The sequence below is a fragment of the Xenopus tropicalis genome, chromosome 4 (assembly GCF_000004195.4).
Source record: "Xenopus tropicalis strain Nigerian chromosome 4, UCB_Xtro_10.0, whole genome shotgun sequence".
NCBI classification, from domain to species: Eukaryota; Metazoa; Chordata; class Amphibia; order Anura; family Pipidae; genus Xenopus; species Xenopus tropicalis.
In genome coordinates, this window is record NC_030680.2 from 151,186,976 (window position 1) to 151,207,762 (window position 20,787).

Genomic DNA, 20,787 nt, shown 5'->3' on the forward strand with positions numbered 1-20,787 from the left:
CCCTGGTGCCGCATGTCTACGGCTTCTGCTCCATATCAGAGTGGGGCAGATCAATAGGGGCAAATATTCAGCAGGAAACTACACAGAGTAAAAATAAATCCATTTCTATGTATCTGCAAAGTGTCACTGAGGGGTGGGCTACACGGCAGGGAAGGGGGGCTACATGGCAGGGAAGGGGGGCTACACGGCAGGGAAGGGGGGCTACAGGTAGGGACGGGGGCTACACGGCAGGGAAGGGCTCCGACACGGCAGGGAAGGGGGCTCACGGCAGGGAAGGGGGGCTATCACGGCAGGGAAGGGGGCTACACGGCAGGGAAGGAGGGGCTACACGGCAGAGAAGGGGGGCTACAGGTAGGGACGGGGGGGCCTACATGGCAGGGAAGGGGGGCTACACGGCAGGGAAGGGGGGCTCACAGCAGGGAAGGGGGGCTACACGGCAGGGAAGGGGGGCTACACGGCAGGGAAGGGGGGCTACACGGCAGAGAAGGGGGGCTACAGGTAGGGACGGGGGGCTACATGGCAGGGAAGGGGGGCTACACGGCAGGGAAGGGGGCTCACAGCAGGAAGGGGGCTACACGGCAGGCGCTAGGGGGGCTACAGGTTAGGCGACGGGGGACTACACGGACAAGGAGGGGGGCTCCAGCAGGGGGGGGGGCAAACGCGAAAAATCCCCTCCTACGCAGTGCTTTGCCACCAGCAGAACCCAAGGGAAGCACAGCTAAAGAATGGGGGGTCTACAACGCAGGGAAGGGCGGCTACATTGGCAGGGACGGCGCCGCGGGGATTACACAGGCCAGGGAAGGGAGGCGCTGACCATGGTAAGGACGGCCGAGCGGCCTACCATGGCGGAGAAGGGCGGGCTCACAGCCCATGGGCTACACCAGCACAGGAAGGCGGGCCGATCACCAGCCATTGGGTACACGCAGAGGAAGGGGGGGCCCTACCCCATGTAGGGCCACGGACGGATCTGGGCCTCAAAGTCCAGGATGAGTGGGCAGCACGGAGCCACCTCGTGGGCTATGCCAAGGTCCTTTACCCCTTTCAGTAAACAAGCCTCCTAGCCTATAAGCCATTATAGGGCATCAAACAACCGAATTTGCATGGTTGCCCCCCCCCCCCAGGGGCCCCAATTTTAGCACATTGGTCACCTGGGCTCCTGGGTGGTAAATAGGGCCCTTTTATATCAAAATCCTATCCATTATATACTCAAACCCTGCCCACTCTACATAAGCCCCACCCCTTTACCAGCCTGTAGCCTTGTCAATAATACTGTACTGTAAGTGAAACAATATGGCAGCTCCCATACATATAGTTGGGCAAATCAGTTGCTTCAGAACAGTATGCCGGTTATGCATAAAGCTGGGCACAGCCCTGGGCACACAGTGTGTGACTCTCCCCTTCACGTTCCAGTCTAATTGCAGTCTCCATGGTGGGCACGAAAGCTCAATGGGTCATATAGAGACAACCAACATGGCAGCTTCCCAATCAATACCCAGAGCTTTTACAGCTGCAAGGATTTGCCAACTTTAGTACCACTTAGTGCTTTGCCATCCTCGTAAGTAGGCAAACTGGGAGACTGCTCCATGCTTGGTCCAGACAAGCCCCTCCCATCACCCATTGTTGTGACTGGTTTGTTAGCAGAAGCCCATTATGTAGGGGGATTATCTGAGCGCTGGGAATTTAATTACCTGCCCCACAAGGAACAAACATGAAGGAGAAAAAAACAAATATATTTCCAGATAAAATCAATATACAAAGGGGGGAGGGGTACTGTCCCTTTAATTGCCTTTACCCCATTGCCTTAATATGGAACTCTGAAGCCAAACGTATGGCTGAGCCCCCATTCCCAGGGGATAGTGCCCCCCCCATAACAATCATTGGAACAAGCCGACTGCTTTCTGGTACAGAAACATTTTGGATAAAAATGATTTAGTTGCCGGAGAAGTCGCAGTTGGGAAGTTGCCATAGCAACAGAGTTAACCTGTCTCTTATCCACTGGTGTCCATATACTTACTGTACCAGTACTAACACTAAGCCTCAGCGCTCACACTGCCCTCGGCAAACGCAGGCACACGTGGCACTGGGAGGCCAGTCAGTCTAGCCTCAGCATCAGGAACGGGGCTCCTTACTTGTTAAGGAGTCGGATTATGGGGTCCTTACCAAGAGAGGGGGCAATCGAGTGATACATTGGGCCGAGGTGGTGGGAGGAAAGGGGGATTCACCATCTAGCCCATCTGGGAAGGGGTTCCTGTACTGTAAGGGCAGTCAGGTCTTTATGGGCAATTCCCTCCAGAGGGGGGCTATGAGCTGATACATTTTGGGGGTTGGCGGTAGGAAAGGATCTCACATCAGAATAGGAAGGGGTTCCGTTACTGTTCAAGGGCAGTCCGAGTGCCCCTCATGGGCCCGTTCTTCCCTCTTCACCAGAGAGGAGCGGAGAAGAATGTGCTCTACATTTGGGTCGCGCGCTTCCGTGGGGAGGAAGGATGGATCTCACGACCATCAGCTATAGGAGGCGGCGTTCCCTTTACTGTAAGCGCGCAGTTCCTGGTTAATGGGGTTTCGGCGCCTCCAAGAGAGGGGGAGCAGTGATCAATTGGGACGGTGAGGGAGAAGGAGATCGTTCACCTCAGAGCCATAGGAGGGGTTCCTTACTATTAAGGGCAGTCAGGTAACTTATGGGGTTCACCTACCAGAAGGGGGGGGGAGATGAAGGGATTTTATTGGGGGGGCCACTTAATGTGTCCAGATGAGATGTGGGGATTCGGAGCAGGCGCTGAGCTCCAGAGCAATCAACCAGACGTGACCCCAGGTGCGACCAGTCTGACATATAAGTGATCCAGACAAAATGAGGAGATCGATAACATGCCATTTGCAAGTTTCCCATTGTATTTAATGGATGGGATCGCGACCCAAAAAGAGATTTGCTGAATACGATACTTGTCAGGGGATTTACAGGTTCCTGGGATTTGGCCAGAAATGGTTCTAAATCTCAGCAGCACAAAGATCCGCGTGTCCCGGGGCAGAGATCCGACTGGGAGGCAACAGAACAATGAAACCCAGCATTCCCAGTTTTGGGGAAGTCTGGATAACAGATTCCATTAATGCTCTGAATCCATTCTCTGAAGTGATCTTACTGGCATGCCTGGGGTTAATACAGTGCTCTGAATCCATTTCCTGCGGTGATGTTACTGGCATGTCTGGGGTTAATGTAATGCTCTGAATCCATTGTCTGTAGGGATGTTACATCTGCACCAATCTGCCTATAAGGGGAGAGGTAACAAGGACATTGCCTAAAATGAGTGCAGACTCACAATCTGAGTGCAGACTCACAATCTGAGTGAACACTCACTGGGGGGGGGTCACTGTCCCATATTGATTAGGGAATATTCGTTAATGTGAGTGTCGGATATACTGCCCCCCATGGAATGGATGAGGGGGTATCTGGGGAATAGTTCTGCCCTTGGCACTAACAGGCACATAACGAGGAGCCGGTTCGTTAGCCCCAGGGCCTAATGGATTAATTAATTACTGTAAATAAGCAGATAATGAAATGACTTCCTGGTCCCACGCTCCCTGAGGGGCAAGAATAAAACCGACTGTGTATATCGGCCAATCAGGGTTTAGGGTCGGGCACTTGGTACATTCCCTGAGTAATTATCTCACCCTGTTCTTATTACATCACAGCTGTGATGTCACACACGCACTCCCGAGAACTCATGGGCTGCGCCACTGGCACTGTGGGTTGGACATATGTGTGGGGGGGGTAAATACCAGGGGCACCTACAGAGCTCCCAAACACCCCACCCCTAGCTGACAGTTACCACTAGGAACTGGACACAATATTAAGCGATATAATAGATTATTCATACACTGTGTGTAGAGGCGCCCGCCCCTGTGGCTTACATGGTTGCCCGCCTCCCGTTAGGTCGGACCTGGTATATATATTGGCCCCCCTGGGGGTTGATCAAGTTAACTAGTTGGCGCCCCCACGGGGTCATAGTTGCTCCCCCTGGGTAAAAAGCCCCCTAGGGAATTCGTTTGCCCCCTCCTCAGAGACCTCCTAGCGAGTATCGTCTCAGTAGGCGGCCCCAAGGGCTATAGTCTTCCCCTCCTATGGGTACGCAGGTTAGCCCCCCTATCGTACAGTTGCCACCCCCCTTGGTCAGGCCCGTCGGTATAGTTGCCCTCGCCATAGGCCAGCACTAGCCGGCGCTGTTATTCGGACCCCCCTGTGAAGTGTATGCAGCCTTGCCCTCACTTAATAGTGGCATAGCTGCCAGCATATGGCCCCCCTAGGGTATAGTTGCCCCCGGATCAGGTAATAAAAGCCACCCCTGCGGCTTTATAGTTGCCCCCCGGGATACAAGTAGCACCCCTAGTGTCAAATTTTATAGTTTGCCGCCCCCACTCGGGTCCTTATAGTAGTGCCCCCCAAGGCATATAGTTTCCCCTCCTATGGTACAGTAGCCCCCCTGGAGGTTAGTTTCCACCTCCGCTATGGCACAGTGTAGCCCCCCGGTGATCGCCGTACCAGTAGCCCCCCTATATGCGCATTACTCAGTTAGCCCCCTACTGGTATAGTTGCCCCCCTTTATCGGTACAGTAGTCCCCCCTAAATGTATTTAGATACTTATTATAGCCCTCCCTGGGTGTATCGTTTCCCCTCCATATGCCGCTACAGTAGCCCCTGGGCGGTAATAGTTGCACACGCCTTATGGTACCAGCTACGTCCCGCCCGGGGGCTATAGTTGCCCCCGCTATGGTACCAGTTGGCCCCGCCTGGGGTAATAGTTCTCCCTCCTAGGTGGCCCTACAGCTAGCCCCCCTTATGGCTACAGTGTCCCCCGTATGGATACAGTAGCCCCCCTCGGAGGAAGGTATAGCTGTCCCCCTATGGCTACAGTTTGCCCCCCTATGGTACAGTTGCCCCCCTATGGTACAGTAGCCCCCCTGGGGTATAGTTGCCCCTCCATGCGTCTTACAGTAGTCCCCCTTGTTGGTGAATAGTTGCCCCTCCTTTGGTAAACCTCGGTTTGCCCCACGATGGCATTTCTAAGGATTGCTAAACCCCCTATGGGTACAGTAGCCCCCCGTATTGGTCAGTCTACTGCTCCCCCCTGGTGGGCACTTCAGTTTGCCTCCCTCCTCAGCGCGGCAACTTCTGCATACCAGTAGCCCCCCTGGTAGGTTGCGTATTAGGCTTGCCCCCCTATGCGGCTACAGTAGCCCCACCTGGGGTTATAGTGCCCCCCTCATGTACAGTAGCCCCTGTGGGTTGTTGCCCCCCTATGGTACAGTTGCCCCCCTGGGGTATAGTTGCCCCCCTATGGTATAGTTGCCCCCCTGGGGTACATTTGCCCAACGAGTCCGGCCTTTCCCAGTAGATACTGCAGGTAACAGAAATAAACGCCCCTTTCCAGGCTCCTTGTCACTTGGAGAATAGAGAGAATCCAGCAGGAACGGCCCAATGTGCCCAATATGTACCCGAACAGTCGGGCAGTGCAACCCTTTCTGTAGTCCTGGAGGTGCCGCAGGGGTTGATGGGTAATTGTAACAACACGACCTTCCAGTTATACTTCAGCCACACCCCTTGCCCCGCCCCCTCCACCTTCCTGGCAGTAACTCCCTTCCCATATTTTACATTTCCACGAAGGTGAAAAGGTCATTCAGAAACTTTCCTCTCTCTGATTGGACGAGGCTGAGCCTTATAAGTGTCTCACTGTGGGACAGCGGCAGCCATATTTTTGGATGTCAGTGTGTACGTCACACTTCCATATATGGCAACTGAGCTGCAGCTCCCAAGCCCCGCTGTAAGGATACGGGTTGAATCGGAACAGTGTAGGTGCTGGGTTGCTATAAGTGGCCCCTGTAGTGCTGAGGGCCCCGGGCTCCAGCTGGGTACATCCCATAATAGTGTAAATGGGGCTTCTGTGAGGTTACGGGGCGACTGCGACATTTGTCCCCGGAACCTTGTGAGTTTCTTATAGGGAAGGGCTCCCCCTAGCGGCCGCTCCCAATCTGACTGAAAGTGTATTCTGAATTGTGAAAGCCCCGCTGTCTTACCGCTGTCATCATCACGGAGAGAACCACAGTTGCCACAAAAAAAGCGGATAACACCGAACACACGCAGCCGGAACCAGAAAAACCAAATCAAGAGCAAAACGAAGCATAATTACAGATAAACCAAATTACGACAAAAAAAAACGGAGAATCACACAGCCGAAGACCACTAAACATATACGAGACAGCCGATTGACAGTAACAGTAAAAAAAAATCCAAGAAGAAAAAACAAAAATACAAAATGACAACATAGAGACACAAAAAAAAGGCTTCTGGCACCTGAATGTCAGGGGGAGAGACGTGTGTCTGTGCCGCGAGTAGAAAAAGCTAGCTCTGAGGAGATCATAATATGTGTGAAAATTAAGACTGGGAAGATTATATAGTAGAACATGTGTGTGTAGACTGGAGTTTAATTGAACTGGTAACTGTAGGACTGGGGTTCTGAGTGCAATAAGTAAGCGGAGACGTTATCTGTGCAGAAAAGATATGGCACAAATAGTGTGTAGACATAGAGAAAAAGAATTACTTGTGAAAAAAAAAAAAAACAAAAAAAAAAAAATGTAGACTGCAATCAAAAAAAAGTCAGCTGGCGGGACAGTATCCCGGCTCTGTCTGCCTGGTGCTGGGATGTTATGTGCACTGTGCTTTCTCTCTGCTGTAGCGGAGTTTATTGTTGTGTTGTGTGTTAGCTGGGAGTTATATGTCGGTAGTGTGTAGAGCTGTGCTGGGAGTATGGTGCTGGCGATGCTAGCTAGGGGAGTTTTATCTGTGTGTGCTGAGTAGCTGGGAGTTATGTGTTGTGTGGTGTCATAGCTGGAGTTACTTGCTGTGTGTGTGCTGGGAGTCGTATTGTGTGTGTGTCCGCTGCTGTTCGTAGCTGTGAGTTCTTGTGTCTTGTGTGATAGCTGGGAGAATTGTGGTGATGTGTAGCTGTGGAGCCGTTATTGGTGTGTGGTGTATGCTGGATGTTATTGTGTGGTGTGATGTGTGCTTAGGGGAGTATATTGTTGTCGTGCTGTGTGTAGCTGGGAGTTTTGTGTGTAGGTGTGTGTAGTCGCGGGAGTCATTGTGTGTGTGTGTCATGTAGCTGGGGAGTCATTGCTGGTGCTGTGGCTGTAGCTGGTCAGAGTTATTGATGTTGTGGTGCTTGTACTTGGCGTATGTCTATTCGTGCTGCTGGTGCTGCCTAGCTCCGGGACCGTTTCATGTGTGCTGGTGTTAGCTGGGGTCTTGATGTGTGTGATGATAGCTGCGGAGTTATTGTGTGTGATGAGAGCTGGGAGTTATGTGTGCTGTGCTGGCTGTAGCTGCGGAGTTATCTGTGTGTGTGTAGCTGGGAGTCATTGTGTGTGTGTGTAGCTGGGAGTTATTGTGTGTGTAGCTGGGAGTTATTGCTGTGTGTGTAGCTGGGAGTTATTGTGTGTGTGTAGCTGGGAGTAATTGTGTGTGTGTAGCTGGGAGTTATTGTGTGTGTGTAGCTGGGAGTTATTGTGTGTGTGTAGCTGGGAGTTATTGTGTGTGTGTAGCTGGGAGTTATTGTGTGTGTGTAGCTGGGAGTTGTGGGGGCGCTGTGGGAGGAATGTACAGTGTCATGTGATGTAGGTGGGGTGGGTGCCGCTAGATCTGTGTGGGAGATAGGGTGCTGCTTGGTTTAGGTGGGTGCTTGTGTGTGAGTGTATCTATCTGAGTGTGAGTGTATCTGTATGTGTATTGGTGCCAGCCCAGTGAGTGTGAGTGTATTGGTGCCAGCCCAGTGAGTGTGAGTGTATTGGTGCCAGCCCAGTGAGTGGGAGTGTATTGGTGCCAGCCCAGTGAGTGGGAGTGTATTGGTGCCAGCCCAGTGAGTGTGAGTGTATTGGTGCCAGCCCAGTGAGTGGGAGTGTATTGGTGCCAGCCCAGTGAGTGGGAGTGTATTGGTGCCAGCCCAGTGAGTGGGAGTGTATTGGTGCCAGCCCAGTGAGTGTGGGTGCCTGTGGGTTGCAGGGTATATGGTGGGTGCCCCATGCAGTTGGTCTTGCTGCTCCCAGCTGAAACCCATGTGTGTTGCTGCTGAGTGGCACCAGTGCGGCTGTGAGTGAGGGGACATGGCACTGCCAGCCATACAGGGCACAGGGTTCCAGTTCAGGAGGATCCTCGGTTACTTCCCCCAGGATATCAGCTTGGCCTTTGCTTATGGATCTGGGGTGTTTAGGCAGTCGGGTACCCCCCAAAATGATGCTGGGGTAAGAACCAAAGTCCATATCTATTCATTGTATTGAGTATTTGCTTTGCGCAGTACTGACCCGGTTCCCTTGGGTTCCTACCCCCCTCGGGCAGCCGTGTTCTGTCTCTGAGGGTCCGGCTGGTCTCATGGCTCCTGGGGTCTCTTCTCTGCAATGTGCGGCACTGCTCATATTGTGTGGGGTATTCCTGTACCGCACCCCCCTTCCACCTGGGGATAGGAGTAACGTTACTGTACCGCACCCCCCTTCCACCTGGGCATAGGAGTAACGTTACTGTACCGCACCCCCCTTCCACCTGGGCATAGGAGTAACGTTACTGTACCGCAACCCCCTTCACCTGGGCATAGGAGTAACGTTACTGTACTGCACCCCCTCTCCACCTGGGCATAGGAGTAACGTTACTGTACTGCACCCCCCTTCCACCTGGGCATAGGAGTAACGTTACTGTACTGCACCCCCCTTCCACCTGGGCATAGGAGTAACGTTACTGTACCGCACCCCCCTTCCACCTGGGCATAGGTCCCAGTAACGTTACTGTACTGCACCCCCCTTCCACCTGGGCATAGGAGTAACGTTACTGTACTGCACCCCCCTTCCACCTGGGCATAGGAGTAACGTTACTGTACGCTCGCACCCCCCTTCCACCTGGGGATAGGAGTAACGTTACTTGTACTGCACCCCCCTTCCACCTGGGCATAGGAGTAACGTTACTGTACCGTCACCCCCCTCTTCCACCTGGGGATAGGAGTAACGTTACTGTACCGCACCCCCCTTCCACCTGGGCATAGGAGTAACGTTACTGTACCGCACCCCCCTTCCACCGGGCCATAGGAGTAACGTTACTGTACCGCACCCCCCTTCCACCTGGGCATAGGAGTAACGTTACTGTACTGCACCCCCCTTCCACCTGGGCATAGGAGTAACGTTACTGTACTGCACCCCCCTTCCACCTGGGGATAGGAGTAACGTTACTGTACTGAGACACCCCCCTTCTACCTGGGGATAGGAATAATGTTACTGTACAGACACACCCCTTTTACCTGGGGATAAGAGTAGTGTTACTGTACAGACACACCCCTTTTACCTGTGGATAGGGGGTAAGGATACTGTACTGAGACACGCCCCTTTTACCTGGGGATAGGAGTAGTGTTACTGTATAGACACGCCCCTTTTACCTGGGGATAGGGGGTAACGATACTGTACTGAGACACGCCCCTTTTACCTGGGGATAGGAGTAGTGTTACTGTATAGACACACCCCTTTTACCTGGGGATAGGAGTAGTGTTACTGTATAGACACACCCCTTTTACCTGGGGATAGGAGTAGTGTTACTGTATAGACATGCCCCTTTTACCTGTTGATAGGAGTAGTGTTACTTTATAGACACACCCCTTTTACCTGGGGATAGGAGTAACATTACTGTATAGACACACCCCTTTTACCTGGGGATAGAAGTAACATTACTGTATAGACACGCCCCTTTTACCTGGGGATAGGAGTAGTGTTACTGTATAGACACGCCCCTGTTACCTGGGGATAGGGGTAACATTACTGTATAGACACGCCCCTTTTACCTGGGGATAGGAGTAGTGTTACTGTATAGACACGCCCCTATTACCTGGGGATAGGGGTAACATTACTGTATAGACACGCCCCTTTTACCTTGGAATAGGAGTAGTGTTACTGTATAGACACGCCCCTGTTACCTGGGGATAGGGGTAACGTTACTGTACTGATTTTTATCCCAGTGCTTTAGGAGACTGATCCCCAAACACAGAGTTAACCCTTTGGTACCAGTGGTGCCACAGACAGACTGACACCTGTACCCGCTGGGCAGGGATCTATGTGACTCACATAAGGACTCCGGGGGCTCATCCCCATATTATTCTCTCCCCCAGAACAAGATGTTGGACTTTGTATTTGCTGTTGACGACCCAGTGACTTGGCACACGATGAATATCATTCAGAACCGGAGTCATTACTCTTTCCTCAAGTTCCTGGGCCCAAAACACATCGCTGCCGTCCAGAACAACTACGGCGCCGGCATCTATTATAATACCCTGGTGCCCTGCGATGGCAGAGTAAGTATGTGGCACCTTGGCACTGCGCCGCCCCTCTGCTCTGAGCTGGGCACACACTCACTCTATATATATATATATATATATATAGTAGAAAGAGTGCCGCACACACAGGGACTTGATACAAAAGAAAAAGTGGTTTTATTGAAAAAATTCCAACGTTTCGAGCACAATCTGTGCTCTTCCTCAGGGACAAACCAACAGACCATATCCCAGCACCCACAGTAAATACCCCACCCACCAAAATGGCGCAAAAAAACGGCCTTGGCTCCATGAACACAGTCTCGTACAAAGCCTCGGCGACCCACGGCAGAGCGAAGGTAATTCAAATGCAACAGCCTCCAGTTCCAAAATAGCAACATGGATTAGTTTGCCCCTCCCTATAGTGGCGTACGCAACAAGGTTAAGTTATAAGATCGTAAGCGTAGTACTGCAAATTTGATACTGTGGTGCAAAGAACATACGTTGCAAAGAACAGCTTACAAAAATGTTACAAAAAAACTAATACAGGAGTTCACGCTCAGCCAGCATTCATGCAAGTCGTGTCCAGTTGCGACGGGCTAAGGGGTGCCATTCCATAATGATATGCCTCTCGCCGCTCAGGCGCACAAAAGTTCCTATGCGTACTCCTGAATGATCTTGTAGGAGACACGCATCAGGTGAGTAAACCAGAACCAAGTAAGGGTCGGTTACGCCACAGAGAAGCCTAGGAATAAATCGTCGCAACGGACAGGACAAAACGGAACCACCACCTGTTACCTGCTAACCAGCGACTGTGAACATACAGGTGTAAATATGCGATTTTTTCAATAAGAACACACGTGGTTCTTTGGTAGATATCAGGAGTCGGTGTCCGTGTGCGGCACTCTGGATGGATAGATTCTTCTATCATTTCTTGTTTTTTTGACCCGTGCCCAGGGAATATGGATCGTGTGGGGCATAGCGGTGTGCTCCTCCCTTAGTTGTGATAAGTACGAGCCTTGGCTGTGGCTGTGCTACTGGATCTGTGGTCGATTGGAACCTACAAAGACGGAAGCTCAGGTATTCCCTATACGTAATACCATAAACGCCTCCCATATTAAATTATATATAGCCAGCTCGATAAAAAATAATATATATATCATTATATATATATAATCATGTCAATTTATAAGGATGGTAATGTAACCACTCTCGTACTGTAAATGATAAAGCGCGATAATCTATAGCCAGTACAGATTCTGAGAGGTGGCAGTTCTGCTGCCCCACCATTAATATAAGGCACTACAGGTCTGTTCAAGGCCTAGAGTTATACAAGGGAACTCTGAGTAATTTCCATCTTCATGTATCTATAAGGGTTTATAATCGTACCCTCGCTTACTGTAAAATCGATAAGGATCATTAGCAGTTCACATGATGGGGTTTTCTGTGCCTCCCCATTATTAATGGCACAAGGGCTGCTTCAGGCCCTGGTCTGTGAGTACAGGTTGACTTCTGATGTTGATTACCTTTCTCTATAAGCGAGTCAATGTTCCTCCTCTACTTGTAATATGCATAAGGATGGCATTAGCTAGTCTTCCTGATGGGAAGTGTGCGTTCTGTGCCACGCCCTACATCATAAAGGCACACGGCTCTTGCAGGTCAACTGAATTCGCTTTTATAAACTCTATCTGTGTTATCTGATCAGTGTAACGTGTTCTCTTGAGGAAAATCCGCACCATATACTTTTACCAGTATAGGTCCCAATATGGGAATGCAAAACATGTACAACTACACTATATAAGTAGTGAATAACTGTGACCCTCTTATTGTTAAACCTCTAAAGTGAATATGTTAAGTCACCTGATGTTATTTTCAAAACACTGGTTCTCAAATTACATCACTACACCACTGTTCTTATACCTCGACGATCAAGCGTTGCAAAAGTTATGTACTCCTTTATAAGGCAATCACCGGAGGGGTAGAAATATACACTTAACTCACTATAGTATTAAAAAATATATTAATATAAGATAATAATATAACATATAATAATATTATTAGCTCTTATATTAATACGTCAAACACATATGCCCTGAATGCCTCAGGTGAGCAGTGCTGTGCTTCAACTCTGCAGCCTGTATAAAGTACGGGCTAGTTCAGGGTGTGGCACACGAGACGCTCGCTGGGAGCGATTTGCTTGCACTGGAAGGACGCTGCTACTCTGCTGGAACTGCCGTCTTCACAATATTCCGTGTGAGTTGTCACAGCGAAAGTGAACGCAGTGAGCAATATGATTACCCTCGATCTGTTGAGGTGGCCGTCTGCGACAATTAGGGTGAATCGAGTGCGGGGGGCATCGGATTAATATATATACCAATATATAAGGGGGCGGCCAGTATGAAATAGAGACAGTACAGGGGAAAGCGACACTAAGCCTAGATAAGGAATGGGCCTCAATTAGTGAAGGCCCTGGACCCCAGTTTGGGATTGGTACACTGGGGATTACAGGCTGTAGAGCAAGTTTTAAGGGCTCCTGGACGGGTTCTACTCATAAACATATAATTAAATACAGTCCTATATGGGGGGCAGTAACTGAAATAGAAGAAAAGTACAGGCGCTACAAGAGCGACGGTAAGTTCTGATAACGCGGGGATGCGGCCTCACGTTGATGGAAAGAGCTCTGGCCCAGTTGGGAGTTGGTTACATGGGGAAAGGCCGGCAGTTAAGGGGGGGGGGGGTCACTACTATATAAAGATATAAGGGGGAAGGGAAGGTCGCAGTAGTACTGAAATAGAGAGTAGGAAATGAAAAAGCGAAAGCGATAAGACACATGGGCTCAGTTAGGCTAGAAGGTCTGGCCCAGATTGGGATTGGTTACAATAGGGCCGCGGGGGCGGAGGCACAGTTCAAGGCGGCGACGCGCTTTTCACTAATATAATAAATTAATTAAGAGGCATCGGTGACAAGAGCAATATTAGTCATATGATAAATAGAGAAAGAAATGATAACAGGGTAGACTTGCGAACAGCTGATAAAGGGAATGGGATCATCAGTTATGGGGAAAGGCTGAACCCAGTTGGATTGGTTACATAGCGGGAAAGGCGGACAGTTATAGTGTGCAGGGTCACATACACTACTCCGTATATTCATATATCGGGGATTTAGGGGCCATTTGGTTAATGGAAAGGTAGAAAGATACAGGCGATAAAAAGAGCGACTAAAGCATCTTGCTTTGTAAAGGGCAACATGCGGCTTCAGTTGTATGGAGGACATGCCCAGTGCGGTAATTGGTTACAGCTGGGGAGAGGGGACAGTTAAAGGGAGCTGGGTGGCGTATTTCGCGCCGTCATTCACCTTTGGATATATTATACTACCTATAATGGGTTTCTGGGTCTATTTTTATTGCCAAGGCATGTTCGTGGGATAAATGTTATGTCTAAAGAATCTCACATCCGGTGTTTCTGTACTACCTCCATATATATACGTATAAATATTAAGAGGGGTCCACTAACCTATATGTGTAAATATAATAGGGGGCACAAAAGGCGAAGAATTAAATTGCAGTAAGAGGAATAGACTGGGCAGGGGAAGACGCGTACTAGCGACTGATAAAGGAATGGGCGGGATCCTCAGTTATGGGAAACGGCTGGCCTGCCCTAGTTGCGGATTGTTAACATGGGTGGGATGAGCCCAGTTGAGAGGGGCGGGTCACTCCTATATAAGTTATATACGGGCGGGGTTATTACAGAGAATGATTAGAGAAATGTACAGATACGAGGCGATCTAAGTCTTGATAACTTGCGGTTGTAATGGTGAATCGTAAATGATGTGTAAATAGGCTGGTCCCTAGTTGGTATTGGTTTATATCTCTGGGGTCAAGCGGGCAGTTTCACAGGGGGAGAGTGGAATGTCATCTTGACACATATAATACTAACAATTAATATAAGGGAGAGAGCAGTCATATGCATAGAGAAAGTACAGGAAAGAGCCGACCTTAAGCTGGATAAGGGGAATGGGGCGACATCAGCTTTATGGGGATATTAGGCTGGCTGCCGCCAGTTGGATTGAAGCCTTACACCTGGGGGGATGGTATCCTAGTTATATGGTAGCTGAAATGTGAGGGGTCGGTCTACCCAATCTTTATATAATTTATATCAGGGGGCGAAGGCAAGTAATGAAATTATGTGAAATGTACAGGTTGCAAGAGCGACTAAAGCATGCATAAAGGGAATCTGGGGGGCTCAGTGTCTTATCACCTAATGTTTTGTGGGCCCACTGAGAGTATTAAGTGTTACACACGGTACCATTTTGGTATTCCTGCCTGAAAAGAACCTGCATTCACAGATGTGTAAGTTGATGTGTCCCCTATTGAGTGGTCGGCCACTGCCTCAGCTCATCATTTATCCCCCAAATCTAACTATGTTTGTTGCAGATTAGTTTTCCCTTAGTACATGTTCCATTACTCTTTAGCTTGGTGCCAACTGGGTGTGACGCTCGCAGATATAATGTAGCCTAGTGCCATACGCCTTATGCACAGCTCTAGAAGAACCGCCTCCATCGGTTTGGGTATGTCCCTTGCTCCCTGGCTTGTATGGCGCCTCCTCCAGCTTGTTACCAGGACCTTCCTTACCCAGCGTTCACCGAAAAAACCCAGCTAGGGTACACTGTCCCTCATATATACCCAGTGTACCCGCTAGCCCCCTCATACCCAGCATCACAGCATCCTGTTGGCTGGACAGGCCCCAGACCTGGTGACTAGCTGATTACACACACGCGGAGATACTGTCAGTGAATGTTCCCTTGTTGGGTGCTGATCCAATCGTTGGTACATTCGCAGATTTGGGCTAAATTTCACAACATTTGCTTTTTCCACTGAGGCCATTGTTGTGCCCCTAATCCCCTCCCCTGTTCAGTTTGCCACAATTGACTTCCGTTCGCTCGCCCATGGTATAGTGGAAGAGGTATACCGCGTGTACGTTAATCTACCTACTGACGCATAACACGAGTCTGTACCGAGGGGCCTAGATTCGTCGCTCTAACCACGATTTCCACACTGGGCTTGCTGCAAGCCGGACGGGCGAGTGGCAAAACGATCCTGGCTCATCACTTACCCGCCAAAACATGCTCGCACACTAGACATGGGTCCCGCGCGCCGCTCACAGATAAGCCAGGGAACTTAGGACCTCGGACGTATGTCTGGAGTTTAGCCCAGACGTTGATCCTGTCTCCGCGCAACTTTCCATCATTCTGCCTGGTGTAACGTAGATGGGTGATGAACACTGGGTTCCTTGCTTCACTGGTTTGGTTTGCTTATACTCAGCTTCAGAACTTCATGGAACCATCACTCGCCCCAGTTGGGCTACACTCTTTTTTTTCACCCTTGCCATTCGGGCCCAGATCAGAGACCAGTCTTTATGGTGGTTCCAGCTATGGATTTTGGGCTAATGCCGCACTTTATCTTACTTGTGTGTCCTGTTGCTGTGGAACGCGGCCAGCACCACAGGGGAAAAACACAGGCCCTTGTTTCGCCTTCTATCTAACCACGGTGCTGCTAGACCGGACCTGCTAGCCTCAATCGCAGAGCATGTAGAACTTCAGTGCGAAGGCTTAGAATAACCTGCTAGTCCAATCATGAGCGTTGAACGTTCACTAGGACTAAAATAACCTGTAGCCAATCAGGAGCATATCAGAACTCTCACTCAAGACCTGGAAGGAAGATAACCATGGTAGCTCTCCCTCCCGCACTGTTCAAAACTATCACCACAAAGGGCACTAGATATCACCATGGTAGCCAGATCTAGAGCGCTAGAACATTCACTACGCTAAATAACCTGATAGCACTTCGTGAGCATTGTTAGAAACCAATGTCACCAATGGACTTAGATATACATCCTGATAAGCAAACAGAATGCATAAAACTCATCAAGGCTGTAGTAAACTACCCATGCATAGCCCTACTACGATAGAGCGGGTTAGACTTGGCACTAAGAGCTAAGATAACCTTGTAGCTCCAATCGGTTAGACAATTAGAATCTCAATACAGCTTAGAAAATAACCATGCTAGCCAATCAGAGCGTTAGAACTTCACTAAGGCTAAAATAACCTGTAGCCAATCGGAGCATTAGAACTTCACTAAGGCTAGAATAACCTGTAGCCAATCAGAGCATTAAAACTTCACCAAGGCTAAAATAACCTGTAGCCAATCAGAGCGTTAGAACTTCACCAAGGCTAGAATAACCTGTAGCCAATCAGAGTATGAAATATAACTTGACATTTGATTGGTTTCCCATGTCACATGACTGAGCTTTGGGCCATTTTGATGTTCCAGGTGAAAATCCTGACCCAGCGGGACGAGGGGCGGCTCCACACAGCCCTGAGCACCAATCTGAAGAGTGCGCTGACTGCCGCCTTCCTTATGCTCCCCGAAAGCTTCTCTGAGGAGGAACTGTACCTGCAGATTGCGGGGCTCTCCTACGCCGGTACTGGGGGGGCATTTGCCACGAATCATTCGTCTGATCCCTATAATGAAAGCAGCCAATCCCTACCTGTATCCATAGCTCCTCCCCCATCTCACTTCCTGCTTGTAGGCTGACCCCTCCCACTGTTCTGGTAAGGGGAGGGGCTTGTACTACAATGGATCTGCTCTAAGATCATTCCTAAATGGTCCAAACAGTACTGGGCCCTGGGCCCTCACATTTCATTGGAGGAAATGGCCCATGTGATACAAAGTATCACTGATTGACAGCAGAGTATTTAGATGAAATGGCACAAAAAGAGCAATAATGGGGGGGGGGCAGATTTTCCCTTTATACTCGGCTCCTGTGTGTATGTGTATGGGGGTTACTGACCCGCTAATGGCACATAAAGAGCAATAATGGGGGGGGGGGGGCAGATGTTTCCCTTTATACTCAGCTCCTGTGTGTATGTGTATGGGGGTTACTGACCCGCTAATGGCGCTGTGGGTACCAGGAAATATCAGTGCCCCCCCCCCCCGTGGTTCTGACATGGGATGGATTTTATTTAAGGAGACTTTCGCATGATTATTGGGGAGGACAAGGACAAAGTGCTGAACATAGTGAAGCCGAACGTGCCCCATTTCCAGAAGCTCTACGCCCCCATCCTGCAGGATTGCCCCCTGGCAGTGTACAAAGCAAAGCAGGGCAGAGTGGAGGTAAGAGCCTCCCTGTTATACGTATGGCCCCCACATTATGGGTACAACTAATTGTGTTATAACTGGGTTATTCTGCCCCCCGCAGGTGGATAAGAGCCCCGAGGGGCAGTACCAGCAGCTGATGGCTTTGCCCAAGAAGCTGCAGCAGAACATGGCGGCGCTTGTTGACCCCCCAGGGAAGAACCGGGACGTGGAGGAGATTTTACTGCAGGTGGCGCAGGACCCCGATTGTGGGAATGTGGTGCAGCAGGGTAAGTAGGGGCCACAGGGGGGGGTATTTACTGGAGAATATTCTTGTGCGGAAGCTGCTCTCCTGCGGTTGATGCACTTGTGGGCACCCACATTCTGTCTGCGCAATGGTACGTGCACAGGGTGGCGCCACCCAGAGGGCCACAGGCTGGTAACCTCCGCTCTGCCAGTGTAGAAAGGGTTAAACCCATGCTGCTGACTCCTCTGTACAAAGTGGGGGGCCCTCACCTGAATGCTGTGGGGCCACTGCAGTGGGCGGGGCATTTATTGCAAGGTGCAGATATCTGTCTCCTGATTGGCTTATTCCTCTGCGCTCTAACCTGCCGCTCTCTCTCCCTGCAGCTCTCTATGGTATTGTCAGGTCCTCCAGCGTCTCTCAGAGCGCCAAGGGCATCCTTACTGCGGGTAAGTGCCATGTTACCCCTATACTTGCCCCAGTAGTGCTGCTGCGGATTTCATAGATAATCACTTTAGGGTCTTGTTTCCTCTGCCCCAGTCGGGCTTCCTTGTCTGCCCCACACTCCCAACAATTCCCTTACAGCACTGCTGCCTGGCAAAGAGCATCTGATCCTGAGTGAATGTGTAGAACACCTGCAGTTAAGCAAGAGTGGCCTGCTGTGATTGGCCAGACAGGAAGTAGTGACCTGAGTACCAGGAAACGCTTCCCCCGCGGGAGCACAAACAAGGAAATCTGCCACCTTTCCCCATTGGTTTCTCATATTCATCCCCTGTAGGGGAGATGCAGTTCTACCCTCTCCATCACTTATTATCCAGGGGGAGGGTGAGTTGCCACTGGCAGTGTCTCCCCCGGGGCCCGAGTATCGGATAAGGCAGCCGTGAGTATTGGGAAGGATTGTGTTACTGGATCACTTACCGGCTCTGCGCCCCTTGTGCAGTGCCCAGCACGCCCCCCCTTACAGCTCCCCAGCACCCCCCTGTACAGCTCCCCAGCACCCCCCTGTACAGCTCCCCAGCACCCCCCTGTACAGCTCCCCAGCACGCCCCCCCTTACAGCTCCCAGCACCCCCCTGTACAGCTCCCCAGCACCCCCCTGTACAGCTCCCCAGCACCCCCCCTGTACAGCTCCCCAGCACGCCCCCCCTTACAGCTCCCAGCACCCCCCTGTACAGCTCCCCAGCACCCCCTGTACAGCTCGCCAGCACCCCCCCCTTACAGCTCCCCAGCACGCCCCCCCTTACAGCTCCCCAGCACCCCCCTGTACAGCACCCAATTGCCATTGATGTTTATTTATGGGTACCGATCATAATGGAATCTGGGGTTCTAGCTGTATCTATGCTATTTCTTCTTTTTTGTTTTACTTACCCTTTAATCCTTTGTTGCTTCCGTTCTCTTGGGACCACCCAACCTTAGGACCTACCTATAGAAAGAGGAGGGGGGATTTAACAACTGCAGCAATTACAGCGCCAGACCTTCTCCATAGCAATAAGCCAGCGGCTGATAGGGGCCCCCCCAGTTTTGCCTCTCCAACCCTGTCCCATTCTGTGCCCTGAAATAGTCACATTGAGAAGCTTTATCTGGCGAACATTATGCCCCCTGTAACGTGGGAATGGTACGGCCTGCTCCCCATCTCCCCCCGCAGAGATGGTGCTGAACTGCACATCTCACCGCTAATTGGTATTGGGGTTCAAAGGGGCAGTTCACCTTTAAATTAACTTTTAATTTGTTATAGAATGACCAATTCTTAGCAACTTTTCAATTGGTCTTCATTATTTGCAGGAGTCAGGAAGACGGCGCAGTACATTAATTGCCCCTTTTCTTGCCCCTGCAGGAGTCAGGAAGACGGCGCAGTACATTAATTGCCCCTTTTCTTGCCCCTGCAGGAGTCAGGAAGATGGCGCAGTACATTAATTGCCCCTTTTCTTGCCCCTGCAGGAGTCAGGAAGACGGCCGCAGTACATTAATTGCCCCTTTTCTTGCCCCTGCAGGAGTCAGGAAGATGGCGCAGTACATTAATTGCCCCTTTTCTTGCCCCTGCAGGAGTCAGGAAGACGGCGCAGTACATTAATTGCCCCTTTTCTTGCCCCTGCAGGAGTCAGGAAGACGGCGCAGTACATTAATTGCCCCTTTTCTTGCCCCTGCAGGAGTCAGGAAGACGGCGCAGTACATTAATTGCCCCTTTTCTTGCCCCTGCAGGAGTCAGGAAGACGGCGCAGTACATTAATTGCCCCTTTTCTTGCCCCTGCAGGAGTCAGGAAGATGGCGCAGTACATTAATTGCCCCTTTTCTTGCCCCTGCAGGAGTCAGGAAGACGGCGCAGTACATTAATTGCCCCTTTTCTTGCCCCTGCAGGAGTCAGGAAGACGGCGCAGTACATTAATTGCCCCTTTTCTTGCCCCTGCAGGAGTCAGGAAGACGGCGCAGTACATTAATTGCCCCTTTTCTTGCCCCTGCAGGAGTCAGGAAGACGGCGCAGTACAGCTCCAAGAAACTCTACAAAATGCTGCGGAGCCTCCGGAAGGGAAAGTTGTGACGTTTATTGTTCCGCGGATCCTTATTTATATTTATAGGCCTCTGTTACCCATGAATATGGCGCCCCCTGCTGGTGCTTTGTGTGACCCAATAAATTATCTCTGTACTTGGTGCCGCCCCAGAGTGCCATTCTGCCAGTCACATTTCTCTCTGCATGCAAAGGATCCAGCCAATAGAAATGCTCCCAGGCTGGCAGTACCACAATCTTCCGGGCGCCCCAGTGCTACAACTGCCCCAGGTACAGGTTCAACCCCTAAAATCCCCCCCCCCCCCGCCCCCCCCCCCCCACTGTAAGCCAGCAGTCCTGCCCTGCTTTATGGCTGAGATTCTAGCTATCTGTATAACAGAGCATTCTGTCACAGTGGCACAGATCCTATCTGATCCCCCCATTGTAAGCAGCAGTCCTGCCCTGCTTTATGGCTGAGATTCTAGCTATCTGTATAACAGAGCATTCTGTCACAGTGGCACAGATCCTATCTGATCCCCCCATTGTAAGCAGCAGTCCTGCCCTGCTTTATGGCTGAGATTCTAGCTATCTGTACAACAGAGCAT

General features: G+C 50.7%; 1 protein-coding gene across 1 annotated transcript; it reads left to right on the forward strand.

Moving 5' to 3' along the window:
* The first annotated feature begins 7,559 nt into the window (after positions 1-7,559).
* Positions 7,560-20,346, forward strand: tamm41 (TAM41 mitochondrial translocator assembly and maintenance homolog). The gene is made up of 8 exons (XM_031901361.1): positions 7,560-8,286; positions 10,185-10,416; positions 12,460-12,606; positions 16,607-16,804; positions 17,351-17,496; positions 17,582-17,747; positions 18,088-18,150; positions 20,160-20,346. Exons 1-8 carry the CDS (start codon positions 8,149-8,151, stop codon positions 20,234-20,236), a joined length of 1,167 nt encoding a protein of 388 aa, XP_031757221.1. The 5' UTR covers positions 7,560-8,148; the 3' UTR covers positions 20,237-20,346.
* Positions 20,347-20,787: the final 441 nt, after the last annotated feature.